At 39.4% G+C, this 13,578-nt stretch overlaps 1 protein-coding gene across 4 annotated transcripts in view; it reads left to right on the top strand.

Moving 5' to 3' along the window:
• The window catches only part of adgrb3 (adhesion G protein-coupled receptor B3), a 115,147-nt gene that overhangs the window by 75,653 nt on the left and 25,916 nt on the right, over positions 1–13,578 (top strand). For all 4 annotated transcript variants that reach the window (XM_063492293.1, XM_063492295.1, XM_063492294.1 and 1 more), the window contains 4 exons: positions 2,145–2,291; positions 3,336–3,411; positions 6,312–6,414; positions 6,949–6,992. In XM_063492293.1, coding sequence (XP_063348363.1) covers positions 2,145–2,291; positions 3,336–3,411; positions 6,312–6,414; positions 6,949–6,992 — 370 coding nt within the window. The remainder of the gene's footprint in view (positions 1–2,144; positions 2,292–3,335; positions 3,412–6,311; positions 6,415–6,948; positions 6,993–13,578) is intronic.

Genomic DNA, 13,578 nt, shown 5'->3' on the forward strand with positions numbered 1-13,578 from the left:
TGACTGAAGGAGGAACAGCTACACTAAAAGTGTCCTCACGTAAAGTGCAAAGAACACTTGTCGGTAAAAAGCTCATTTGAATAATCACATCATTTTCTATTAGAAATCTTAAGGAGCATGAGTGAACCTCTTAATAAGAGTATGTGAATGTTGGAAGCATCATTATTATGTTGAGGACTTATGCAGAAATAGAGTGCTAAAGCAGCTTTTTTTTTTGGAAAATGTGAGCACAAAGGCTCGGCAGAGAGGGGGGGCATTTGGCTTTTGAGCAATTATTTGGAGATATAACATTAATGAGTTGCCTCTGGCTAGAATCAACTTGACTGGCTGCTGGTGGTGGTAAAATACAGGGGCCTAGCTGGGAGAAATTATTATGCCAGAATGGACTCTCTGATTTCATTTTTTCTTTTTTTTCTAATGTCAAAATTAATTACCGCTACTTTAAAATGTTTTCGCATTTGCCACTGCAGAGCTGTTTTCAAAAAGGAATCAAGATATGATTCGATACCACATGATTAATACATGGGACTTTCTAATTATCCCATCCGTGGCCAGTGCACTGGCTCAGCCAGCCAATGGTAGTGATTTCAGCTCACGCACATAGTGCCTTAGCGGCCACGTGGCCCTTTTTGATTAAAGGAATGGAAAGTTTTGTGGCTCCATCAGTGAAAGCCAAGTGGAGAGCATCTGGCTGAGTAAGATATTGCGGCATCATTTCGTCACTAATTTATGGCAGCCTCTTGACACCTAGATAAATACTGGCTGTCACCACTGTATCGTCCTGTGTCCTCCTACTTTTAGTCAAATAACCTTGATTGGAAAAGGCTGTCCACTGCAGCAACTTGTTCTCCCTCCTTGCAAGCTAACAGTTGGAGGACAAAGTGAAGCTTGGGACATGCAAAAAAAAATTAAACACGGTCTTGAAGGTGGACTGCATCACGCTCTATTGTCTTTTTTTTATGGTTGTCTACTGTGAGGCTGCGTGTCATGGTCGAGAGAATATTTTGACAGTAATAATGATTAATTTCCACTGTACACACAATAGCTGGAAATGCTCATTAATTTCTTTGCAGGATGTTTATGTTGTCTGACTTCAGTGGTTTACTTAACGCTGAACCTCTCATGAACGCATTCAGACGTAATGAGCGATGCAATAAATCCCTCTTATGAAAATGAACCATACAGAATACTCTTAGTGCAATGAATCGCTGTTCAGAGGCGTCGCTGTCCGTAATTACTGCTTTATTTGTGCTGCGTAGCCCCATCAGGCGAATGCAAAGCCCCATTTACCTGCAGAATTACCCAGAACTCTGAGAGACAGTCTTCCCAGCACCATGTTGTGTTTCACAGTGTGCCCTGTGACTAAAACCACAAACACGAATAAACATGCACGACCACTGCTGCTCCCGACATCTGGTGCTACGAACAGGCCTCTTTGCAAAAACGGCAGGTCTTGTGGTGCTCTGTGATTTCATGCCCGCTGCAGGATCATCCCAAACACCTAGATGCACCTTCACTGTCACCGATTTCACTCACATATGGAGTCTTGCCAGGATTCAAATTGTATTATTGGCACAGTACAATGAACAATAGAGCTTCTGCATCAATGGTAGGATTAGCCTCAGATTCCCCTCGCTGAAGCACTACCTGACTGGGACTGGATGTGATACCAGGTAGAGAACAGTACAGCTTTATCCTCCCCTTGTAATGCTAAGGCCTTTTCTGTTGATCCTGGGTATTTTCCTTGTCACTGCCTTAGTGCACTGACTGGCCTTTTATGGCACCTCAGCAGGGAGGTGCCATAAAAGGAGAGCGTGATTAAGGAGATTACCTGTCTAGTACTTGTCAGGTGCCAGTTGTAGCTTTGGGTTTGTACTTTGCAGCAAATGAATGCATCAAAAGCCCAGTTGGCCTGGTATGGCTGACAGATGACCTGCATATTTGCATAATGATTCAGTTTCATGTAAAATCTACCTATTAATTTATGAGAGAATGCAGACTCTGCATGTTTAACTCGAATCACAGGACTGCCCTTGTGTTTACTTTTGAATGACAGTGGTGCAGACTGTATGGTTATGTTCATAATTTCATCTAATATGCAATGTTCAAGCAATGCTAATAATCTGTATTTCGTTTTTCTGTAGTCGCCAGCATCCAGAGGCTTCCAGCAGTGTCTGTGATGACTGACATTAACTTCCCCATGAAGGGTCGTAAAGGCATGGTTGACTGGGCCAGGAACTCTGAAGATAAAGTGGTCATCCCAAAGGGCCTCTTTGTTTCCCAGTCAGCAGGTATGGGACTATATCACTGAGTCATCTGACTGCTAGTCAAATACGTCTTTCTTCAAGAATCAGAGGCACATAAACAGTCTCCACGTGCAAACTCCACCTGTCTTAGAATATATATTCAGTATATACATACATATATTCTGTCAAGCTTCAGAATTACAACCTGCAGCAACACATCTTAAATGTGCAGGGAAACTGTAGTAGATTCGCAGGATTAATGCTTCATGAATACACAATGATTGATTCACGGGCCACTGTTGAAAATTGGAAAATATATATCTTCACATCTCAGCAGAAGTGGAATGGTTTTAGCTGAGTTGGTTTGTCTGACAAGTTACTAGACTTTCAAGCAGACACATCTGTCTTCTGAAGAATGTTTTTTCCCTTTAATGTTTATGCTTCACCACTCCTTGTTTAGAAAAAGTGAAATAATGGTACAAGCCTCTGAACAGAGCCAGTTTGCTTGCCTGTGCTTGTTCAGTCGCAAGAGTTTTCCATCAGCTCAGCATTTGTAGCGTCCTCTCAAACAATGCCAGTTGCCACTCTATACTGTAATCCAGAGCCAGACAATTTGGTTGATTGGTGTAATCAGTCTTATCCGAAATATATCAATGATAACAAAACAAGGAATTGATTAGGATGCCACGTGCTTGACCCAAACCAATTCTGCAGTGGACTTTGGCACTTCTCTTGCTGGACAAACAAAATCAGGTGTTAGTTAATGTGATTTGTTTGGAAATAAAAGCACACCTTCAGGTTTTATTGGGCATTTATGTAAATGATTGTATATTTAATGAGCTAACACCTAATTTGCATATATAAAATGAACTTTAGAAAACTTGCATATACACAAATACATTTTTTTTAATTCAGAGGCTAATTTATACATCTGTTTGCCCTGCAAAATATGCTTGAAATGTTTGGTTTTTTTGTGGCTGATGACAGTATTTCTTTACTTAAAAATTCGCAAAGCATCATCATTTGCAGTAGTAATAAAAAAAGGGAAATCTATCTGACATGACATCAAAGCTTCATTTCCTCCTTCAGATATGGAGGGATCACCTGTCTTCATTTTGGGAACCGTTCTCTACAAGACTCTCGGACTCATGCTACCTTCACCAAAGTAAGGGCAACATTTCTCATTGTCTGCGTTTTCTGGTCTGCTAGCAGGAGGAAATATGAGACAGATTTAATCCTTTGGAAGCTGCACAGGTGTCCATTTTTATTCACAGTAGCAGATCAAGTCTGAAAAACATGCTGTGCCTTTGTCGCTCTAGTGTCCCTGAAAGTTCCACTTAATACATTGAATAAAAATCTTATTTTGTCCTTCTTACAAATAAATACTTGCATTTTGCTGCTGTTCTTTTTTTTTTAGAGCTCTGTGTCACTGTAGCATGCAATATGTAGTTAATTAAGGATGACATTAGTGTCTGGAAAAGCAGTGGGATGTCCCAAACAAACACCTGGTGTCAGACACCAATCAACAAGTCCCTGGCAGCAACGTCCCAAGGACAAACCGGTCATTCCAGCACCGTTCGGGCCAGCTGTCACAGAGAGAGCAACAGCCCTGTGGGTAAATGCAGAGAGGAGGTTATAATGGGACACTGAATTGTGTCCTCTGCAGACAAACATGAGGATAAGCTGATCAAATGGCAACTCTGAAAAGAGAAATAATGTGGCTTTTAGTGTACTCGTAATTAGAGAGGCATCTATGTGTCATGTGTTTATTACATTTTAAAATAAGTACAGGAAACAGACATATGCAAAAGTCAGATGACAAATTTGAATTATTTGCTGCCCATCTTTATGGACCTGCTGCATTTTCAGCTCTTCTTTTCTTTGTGTGGATGACAATTTTTCTCCCTAGGGGAAAGTACATACTGATTTTTATCTTCATTTCAAAATATAATATGTTCTGTCAACTATACCAAAGCTTGATATCCCATTGAAACATGACTATGGTGCTAGCCTGTAAAAGCATATAACACAAAGCATCTTCAGGTGAGCTTTGTAGATTGTGTTTTCTAGTTTCTTTTCTTTTTTCTTTACATAATTACTGCCAAAACATCCTGTATAGCATATCTGATGTCTAATGGGCAGCTCTTGTAGTCCTCCTTTACTGACTTTAATATTCAGGTTAGTATTCAGTGCAAGCAGCATTAGAGAAAATATGCTGCCTGACACTGAAACTTGAATTTGAAGAACTCGCACTCTGAAATGTAGATCATTAGATTAGCAGGCAGAGAGGAGCTTTAAATTCAAAAATATATGCACAATATCTTCCCTAAAACACCAAATCAGGTTTTAATACCAGCGTGGCCCTTAAGCCTCACTGACTCTAAAGTTACACCTAATCCTTTAGTATTAACAGTAATTTTTCAGACATTATAAAAATGCTAGAATCTAGTCTATGAGCGTTGGAAATGATGATGCATGATGTTATTCCTAATGAGGGATTCACTGTAACTCGTTTGTGTCTGTTTGCGTAGGTATTTGGCTACACAGGATGAAGGATTATGGCCATGCCACCTACTCAGACGTGTTTGTGTGCAGTCCTCCAAACAACCAACAGCATGTGGCCCAACAGGGGTTACACTATGCATAGTTTGAATGTTGATTAGTTGAAAAGCGGGCCTGAACAGGAAACTGAGCTTTAGCGGAGCTCACCACATAGAGGGAGAAGCATGACAAAAAATAATCAAAGATTAAATAACAGCATGAAAAGAGCAGACACTGGCAGCAGTGGACACTTTCCATTGTTTTCAGCACTGGGGTTCACTTCAGCTCTTTGTATAACTTTGTCTTCTCCTCAGCTGGCTGAAGGAGCAACAGCAGCACAATTGGGAGTAGCACACAGAGTAGTTGTTCCACATATTTTTGACCTTTGATGGCTTTAAGCAGCTACAACATGGAGATGATGGCCTGCATAGCTATGCGAGGCCCTTCATAGGACCAACGCACAACCATGCCAAGGTCTTGAGTGCACTCAAAAGCTTAATTCAGCATGCTTGAAGCACAGACAGTATGTCCACATTTTGAAGTTCCAGTATTGGCATTTTGGCTGCTTTTTTGGAGCTAGATGTTACCTTTCATGGATGAAAGGATGGAGTGCTAATTGTCAGTGGTTAGCTATTAGCTGTTAGCTAAATCTAAATTAAGAAAGCAAAACAGAAAACTAATAGCACACTAGAATTTCACTCATCAAAACTGAAGCACAGACTTGTAGGATGGTCTGAACCGGACAGGAAGTCATAACATTAGTCAGAGAATCTATTAAACCTACACAAACAGCTCACACATTCAGTGCAGGGATCCAGTTTAATTATGTCATCCAGTCAGCCCCAGCTGCCTGTGTGGGACAGCTGTCAATCAGTGCAGCCACATCCCAAATTCAACTATGGTGGATGAGTTAGAAAAAGAAAAAGAAGAAAAATCACCCCACCCAGCATTGTTAGGAGAGGGGAACCTGATTTGTTTGTTTGTTTTGTTTTTAATAACAGCTTCTAAATATTATTTTTAGTGCTGTAAAATTAGACAGACTCCCTTTTAGATCCATGCTCCAGTGGCACTTAGGGGAAATGCAGTTTCTGCACATCATTGTCTTCATTTTTCTGCTCTGGGGGTTGCCCCTCAGTGTAAATTCATGCACCGTGCTAACACAGCGAAACTTAAAAATAAGCCACACTGATGAACAACAATGTTAATTGACAAGGACATCTAAGAAACTTTTAGTATAAAGATCACAACACATATATGTAAATATGGCTACCTATGCACAAACATTGTTACACATACAGCAATTATTATCATCTATGTTTGTAAAAAGATTTATTATAAATTATTATAATTCTTTTGGTTTTTTGACTTGATCTTCTCCCTGCGAATGCGATGTTAAGCTCTTTTTTTTCCGTTTGTTTCACATGCCATGTTTACAGTGAAATTTTGTTCGAGTCTTGACTAAATGCAGAATGACACATTTGAATAATTAATTTTGTAATTTTCTCACATCTCTGTTTGATTCAGGAACCACACAGTTGTGAACTCCAAGGTCATAGCTGTGACTGTGAGACCCGAGCCCAAGGCCACTGAGTCCCACCTGGAGATTGAACTGGCTCACTTGGCAAATGTAAGCACAGTAACCATGTTCATACACAGATGCACAGCAAATACTGTATATAGTTTGGATCTATAGTTTATTGACCTTCATGTTCCTTTGTTAACACTACACAAAGAGTTTTTGTTTGCTGGCTGAATGTTCTACAAAGACCACAGCACGTATCATCTCCCATTAGCTGACACACAATTGCGGTTAATTGGCTCGATAATTAATTTGCAAGCACCCGGTGTCGGGAGAGAGCACTACGTTCAGATAATTATAAGGACAATCCCTTTTTATGATCCAGCCCTTTTTATTCATCTTTGAGATAGAGTGCATGTAAGTCTGAACGTGTCAGCAAATTTGTGCATGCGTGTGCGTGTGTGTGTCTGTGGTAGTGGAGTCCAAACCTCTTTTGTGTGATCTATGAAACACATTTTCAAAAAAGCTAAATAAAAGGACAAACATGCACTTGATTTATAATAATGATGATGGTGGTGATGAAAATAATAATGAGTTATCATCGTAGTTTACCAAACATTTTGTCCTTTTCCTGCCTTCCAGGGAACAATGAACCCCTACTGTGCGCTGTGGGACAGCACCATAATGTAAGTGGGCATGCACTTTCACTTCTTTTCACTTTTTTTGTTGTTATAGGTATTCATTGTTTTCTGTGTATTTAAATCAATTCATATTGAGAATGTGGTTTTTTTTTTGGATAATTTCCATGTTCAAAAATCAGGGTGATACATTTTTCTGGGTAAACCATTACAACATTAATAGAACTAGAAAGAGACTGCGTTAAACCTCATTCAGAGCAGACAACACGGTAGGCCAGTTGTAAGTCATATGATTTTAATGCTTGGCTGTAAAACTCACACGTGTCGATTTAAACCTGTGTTCATACTGACTTTGAGTCAATGATGGTGAGGTCCTGAAGTTGCAGAGTTCTTGTTTAGTCAATGTCATCATGACTCTATCAAGTTTTCTATCAGAACCTAACATGAATCAAACAAATATGAGTTACTAATACTAATGAGTTACAAAATAGCCCGTCTCACAGCAGTTGAGGCATTTATATCTATACCAGTCCTTTACAAAATAGTTTGAGTGCATACAAAACTAAAAGGCAATTGGCAGCATGTATAGGCTTCAGCAGATTTCTTAAAGATATTCATTTTACCAGTAAGTGCTGATAAAAGTCACTGCCTAAGGTGCCGTAGCATCAGTCACAAATACTGCAGAATTATATAACGTATCAGGAGGGAAACTCCCACAAATTATGAGGACACAAAACACAACCGCTTTACCTAAACGAAAAACAGCAGCTCATATAGAATGCTTAATTTTATGGTGTAGAAATGTGACACCCCATAAGAATACAACAAATATTACATTTATGTAAAGCCAATGACTTGAGTAAAATTACATTTATCACTTTTGCTTATCTGAATAAGTTGTTTGTTGCTTGATGCATAGTCCTCCAAACTGTGTCTGTGTTTGAGGTTGTTGTGCCATTTGTGTTGATTTGATGTCACCTTCTCTGCAGCAAAGAGAACAGTTAACATTTGACAGCAGTGTTCTCATCACAATGTCCCGTGATTTCCCATGTTGGAGCATTTCCACTCAAAAGTTGAATTTTCTTCGTACTTTAAAATAAGACTTGTTCACGGTGTCAGTACGTGTTAATTAGCCTCAAAAAGACATCATGAATGATTGTCCCTGAGGTAGTGTAGAAGGCCAGGTAGACTGCCTCGCGGCTGGAAAGAAAAGAAGCATCACATAGCAGATGGGGGGCCAGGGCAAAAGAGGTCAGATGGATGGCCTGAGGGCTGGAAATCTGCGGAGCAAAAGAGTTTACAGGGTGGCTGCAAGGCTAGGGAGAAAAAAAGATGGTTGGAAGAGTTGCCAGGAAACTGAATCTACAGGTTATTATGAAGATCACAAACAAAAAGGGCAAGGACAGACAGGACGAGCTGAAAACTGTAGAAACCATGCACAAAGGATTATAGGCACTGGGCAGATTTATGTCAGGTTAAGAGCTTCTGAGTGCTGCACCGATAGAAGACTTTAAACCAAAGGAGGCACTATCTTGCTGTTAGAGGTAGCACTCACAGATGATGGCTCGAAACAAGAAACATCTTCCGGTAGGGCCAGGCAGGTGAGAACAAGAACTGGTGTGTTGCCATGGAGATAAAAAGACCATGAGGACAGACAGAAAGCTGATGGCTGGTTTAAAAGAGCAATGGCTGGAGTGAAGAAGCTTCAGTGGGGTGACCTGGAGATCCACAGTATTGTGATGGGTGGGCAGTGGTTTTGATCCAGGACAGGTAGACAACTGGGATGCAAATACTTCTGAAGTGGCAGCAAATTAAACATCAGTGAGTCTGACAGTGACAGACACCAGTCTTAAGACCTGGAGCAATTGGGGTAGTGCCCAGTAGTCATGGCGCAGAGAAGACAGGCTATTGAACATTTGAGGGATGGACATCTCACTGGGTGTTGGCAGGGGCGGCTGATGGATGGTTGGGGTGGCCGATTGAACAGCTTAGGCGGCTACACAAGCAATTACCTGATGAAGATTTCCAGTGCTGGACATCAAAAAGAAAGAGAGAGAGAGAACTCTGGTGGCTGTTGGGGCAAATGGCAAGGCAGGATCCAAAGAAAGATTTGCTCCTGGGTGGTTCAATAAAAGTTGATAAACTTAAAAAGAAACAGGGTTGGATACTGCAAACAGCAGGCAAGTCAACTCAAACTGCATGAGGGATTTACAGGCAACAATGTCTGCAATGGATATCATCGAGTGGGCGGAAGCCAGCATTTCACATAATGAAGAAAGAAAACATTTGGTGTACTACAATAATGTTGTGGTTTTGTCTGCATTTGTCTGCATGTGTTATAGGAAAAACAAGACTTTTCCTCCTTCTGTCGCATTTCTGCTGCACAGCCATCGTTTGCATCATCCACTTGGGCGATACATGTCTTTTAAGCTCAACAAAATACCAGAATTATTATAGAAAACTACTCAAGCTTACCTGAAATCAGTGGAAGAGAAATCTTATTTTTTAGAACTTCAACATGGACAGTGTTATTGTTTTTTCTAAAATAAGAATAATAACACTATGGATGGATCATGTTTTGTAGAACTTTTGTTCAGTTTGTTGTTTATTTTTATGCTTTTTACCTGTAACTGGATGGAAATATATTTACTAGAAATATGTTTGATTCCAGTTTCACTTAATTGTGTACAACCTAACAGCAATAGTGGATGAACAGAGCTCTGGCAAAAGCATATTTAAGCTTGTTACTTTCACTGTGAAATAGCATCTGAATTGTGCGCAGTCTGTCCTCTATCACAGTATTTGAGGGCAACTGTTCTATTTTTGAACAGCAATGATACAACTGGGACAACTCAGCTACATTCTCTCTGTCTGACTTTCACAAACCTAGTGTTAAATATCTGATTTTTTCCCCCCATACTACATTTAGTCATTTCAATCATAGCACCACTGAATGACTCCGTGGTATGATAATCATTTTATTTTCAAACATTTGGCTCTTTCTATTATCCAATAGGATCCACTCTTAGGACTCATTGAGGGGGTGATGTGCCATCTGTCAGCCATGTTGGTTCAAACCAAATGAGAGTGCTCACTTTGACAGTTAGCAGAGAGAAAACATTTGCAAGTGGAGAGCTATGGTCCACGTGCAGTTTATGTGAACACTGAGCTGGACTTTAACATAAACTACACGATCAAAGTATTTTTACACAAATGTGCTCAAATCTTTCAGAATAGGCTTTATTTATATAAGACTTACAAATAATGAAATGTTAAAATTGACTATAACTAACTTCAAATGTAATATTAAAGTAGTGACCAGAATATTAAACTGCTTGAAAACACTGAGGGCTCATTTCACGTTATTATTATGGAGGCCTATAGGTGAATCTGCTGCAGTTGGCTAGCTTTGAAAACAACAGAGAAATATAAACAAACACCACAGTGAGTTCTAAAATATCCAATATCTTTTTTAAATTTACTCTTCCGGTCTCCAGGTCCACAGCACTGAGTGTAAACATATCAGATGCATACACTTTTATTACTTTTTCAAATGTCAATATTTTTTTTTTCTTTTTTGCTTTCAAATAACCTCAAAATTACCAATATCCTACCACTGTGCCAAGGGAACAATATAAAGTGCAACCCAGTGACTTCAGATCAGTTAACTTCCCTGTTGTGGTCAAAAATAAATATTTAGGGAGAATTAATCTGCCAGACAACTCACTTCACCTTATCCCTAGCTTTCATAAATAACATTTTAACTATATATATTACTCCATCTTAGAATATCTTAGAAGTGATATGTCACTGTGAGTCTACCATAAGGTTATTTTACAGTTCTGACTTGTCTCTTTATAATGCTACGATATAAAAACAAACTAGTTGTAAAACTAGGCGGTTTTCTTCCTTACTGCCCCCAAACTTGTAGAAAAAATTAAAAATGCTGAATGACGTTCCAAGCTAGTTCTGGCCTTTTGACGTTGCCTTGCAATTAACTGCTTTTAAAAATCCTCTGATGCTTGGGAAGCAGTGCATGGAAAGCCATATGAGTGTCTTTTTGACATTTTAATCGCAGATGCTTCAGGACCCTTTCTCGGATTATCACACAGAGTCTCATGGAAGCTAAACATCAAACGGCTGAGAACATTTGCAGATCCTTAAATAAGGATTCACAAGTCAGCATCTTGGCCCTTCATTAAGACATCTTTAAAACAGAGAATTTCACTGCCTTTTATTTCACCCTCAAGGTTATTTTATTGTTTAATGTGTTTACTCTAAGGAAGACAATGAAGTACGAAATTATTGTTATTTAAATATTAACTAATGACTTCCTACTCAAATATATTGATCGATAAAGTCTTTTTTCCTAGCATGCAAAGACACGTGTTTGACACAAGTTTAGAATAAAACAAAAATAAAGTATAGCAAGGACTCGAGCAGTAAAACGTGTTTTAAACAATTATGTGTAAAACCAAAACAAAACCGCTGATTACAACGGAAAGCGCTTTCAAGTCTCGTCTTTAGCTTTTACTGAAAATTATGCACCTCGTTAGTTTTATCTGGCATTTCTAAGTGCTGCACAATTCTTAGCAAGAATTTACCGGGAGCACTCCACTTCCTGAGAAATTAAACCTTTTTAATCATTTAGATGTTAACGTGTGAAAGCAGCTGTCACTGCTTCGAGTTCTACAAACATCTGGAGAAGCTGAATTTGAGCCAAAAAGGCTGCACCCTACACTCTCCAACTGCTCCAAAGCCTATGAATCAAGAGAAACCTCTGCAACAGCAACATTTGCTTTCCATTTGGACATAAAAAAAAAACCGCAGCAGCTTCTTGGCGGAGTGTCTTAGTGTTGAATCAAAATGTATCTACTACAGCAACAAAGAAGATGCCACCATCCACAAGTTTGTCTGTGTGGTTCAGTGGTAGTCGTTTACTCCATGAGCTGGCTGGAAGCTGGGATGGAGCTCATGCAACCACGCCTAACCTAGTCTTTGAATATAACATTAAATATGTGACAAGTCAGACAGTAACATTACTGCTAAGAGAGAATTTACATTTAATAATAAACTCGATAAGCATTGCTTTCATTTTAGTTATGCTTGGATTCATGTGAATAATGCTGTATCTGTTCACTTCAATCATGTCCACAGTTAACTCTACCTGCAGCATAATGCCATGTAAAACTCAAAATCACTTCTCACTTTATCTTTCAGTTAATGCGGTATTTGATTTTAGGGTTTGGGGGTTTTTGGGGGTAGTTTTTTTTTGTTGTTGTTGTTTTGAAGAACTCTCCAATGGTTTCCCCTGTTTGACGTCAATCTTATTTGACATTTTCATATCTGAGATCAGCAGCTGTCAAGCTTTTTCACAGCATAGGACCACAAAGAGACACATTTGCTCCATAGACTCGCACTTCATCAGATTTAGTCTCAGGGACCCATGCGGAAAGATTTATGTCAATTTTCGAGGGCTGCTTTCGAATGGAAACTGTTGACAGTGCAGATGTAGAGACAATAATGGTGAAAGCGCCTTTATATCTGGTGGCTGAAATCAAAAGGATGGCACCAGGCGAGAAGTGACAGTATGAGTGATGTTTAATAATTCTAATTGTAAGCTTTAATCAAGCAAGGGCTCATAGTGGACTGATAACAACTCTTAACTATGAATTAGTTCACAATAAAAGGTATTTTTGCATTTGTGCATGGGCCAGAGGTTGGGGTAATGCACATGTACACACAGTGAAGTATGGCATGCAATACTAATGCACCAGCCCCTTGCAGGCGATAATTCCCTGATACTTTATGCATGCAGGAATTCTATCTGACTCCATTATTATTTAACTTAGATAACAGATGTATTTTTATATTCGTATAGATGACCAAAGAAAACTTGTGTACTTTCAATTATGGCTGTCTGAACTTACAGTTTGCAACACAATTTTAATTTACCAGTCACATAAAGTTTAAATATTGGTATTTAATACCAAACATTGGACAGTAGATGCAGTGCAGTACAGTGCAGACAGTAGTGGATGCACTAAAGGTCAACTAAACTGAGGATAACAGGCAGGCCATTAAGCCAAGCTCAGCCGGATATGCTGGTAGATCACCTGATAACAGCTCATCTCAGTTCAAATGATACCCTTTTAGGCATCCAATCGTCAAATCTCATAGGGAGTATTATTTATGTTGCTTTGGGCTGCATAGAGTTGCTGCATCTTCAAACCACTTTGCAACCCACCACCACCCCTCCACCTTTATGCTGTCTCTGACTTAATCAGTTTTCTGTCTGTCACTCATGCATGCTGTTTTGTACTGAGTGCTTTCCATCAATCCATGCACTTTTTTAACCACTTATCCAGTTTAGGACCACAGGGATGTCTGGAGCCTATCTTAGTAGGCATATGACAAAAGGTGGGGTAGACCCTGGACAGGTTGTGACTCCCAGAAGAACCAGACTGACAAATAAAAATGATTGCTGATGGGAAAAAAAAATCTCTCTGTTGTTATAGTGACCCTAATGAACTGTAGTGATGCCGGTTCCTTGGTGTATTGTATTAAACAGATCCATGATACATCTTTAATTTGTATGCACCTGTAGGGTTAGTCACACCCTCACTAATAAATA

Source organism: Pelmatolapia mariae, linkage group LG13 (genome assembly GCF_036321145.2).
Source record: "Pelmatolapia mariae isolate MD_Pm_ZW linkage group LG13, Pm_UMD_F_2, whole genome shotgun sequence".
Lineage (NCBI taxonomy): Eukaryota > Metazoa > Chordata > Actinopteri > Cichliformes > Cichlidae > Pelmatolapia > Pelmatolapia mariae.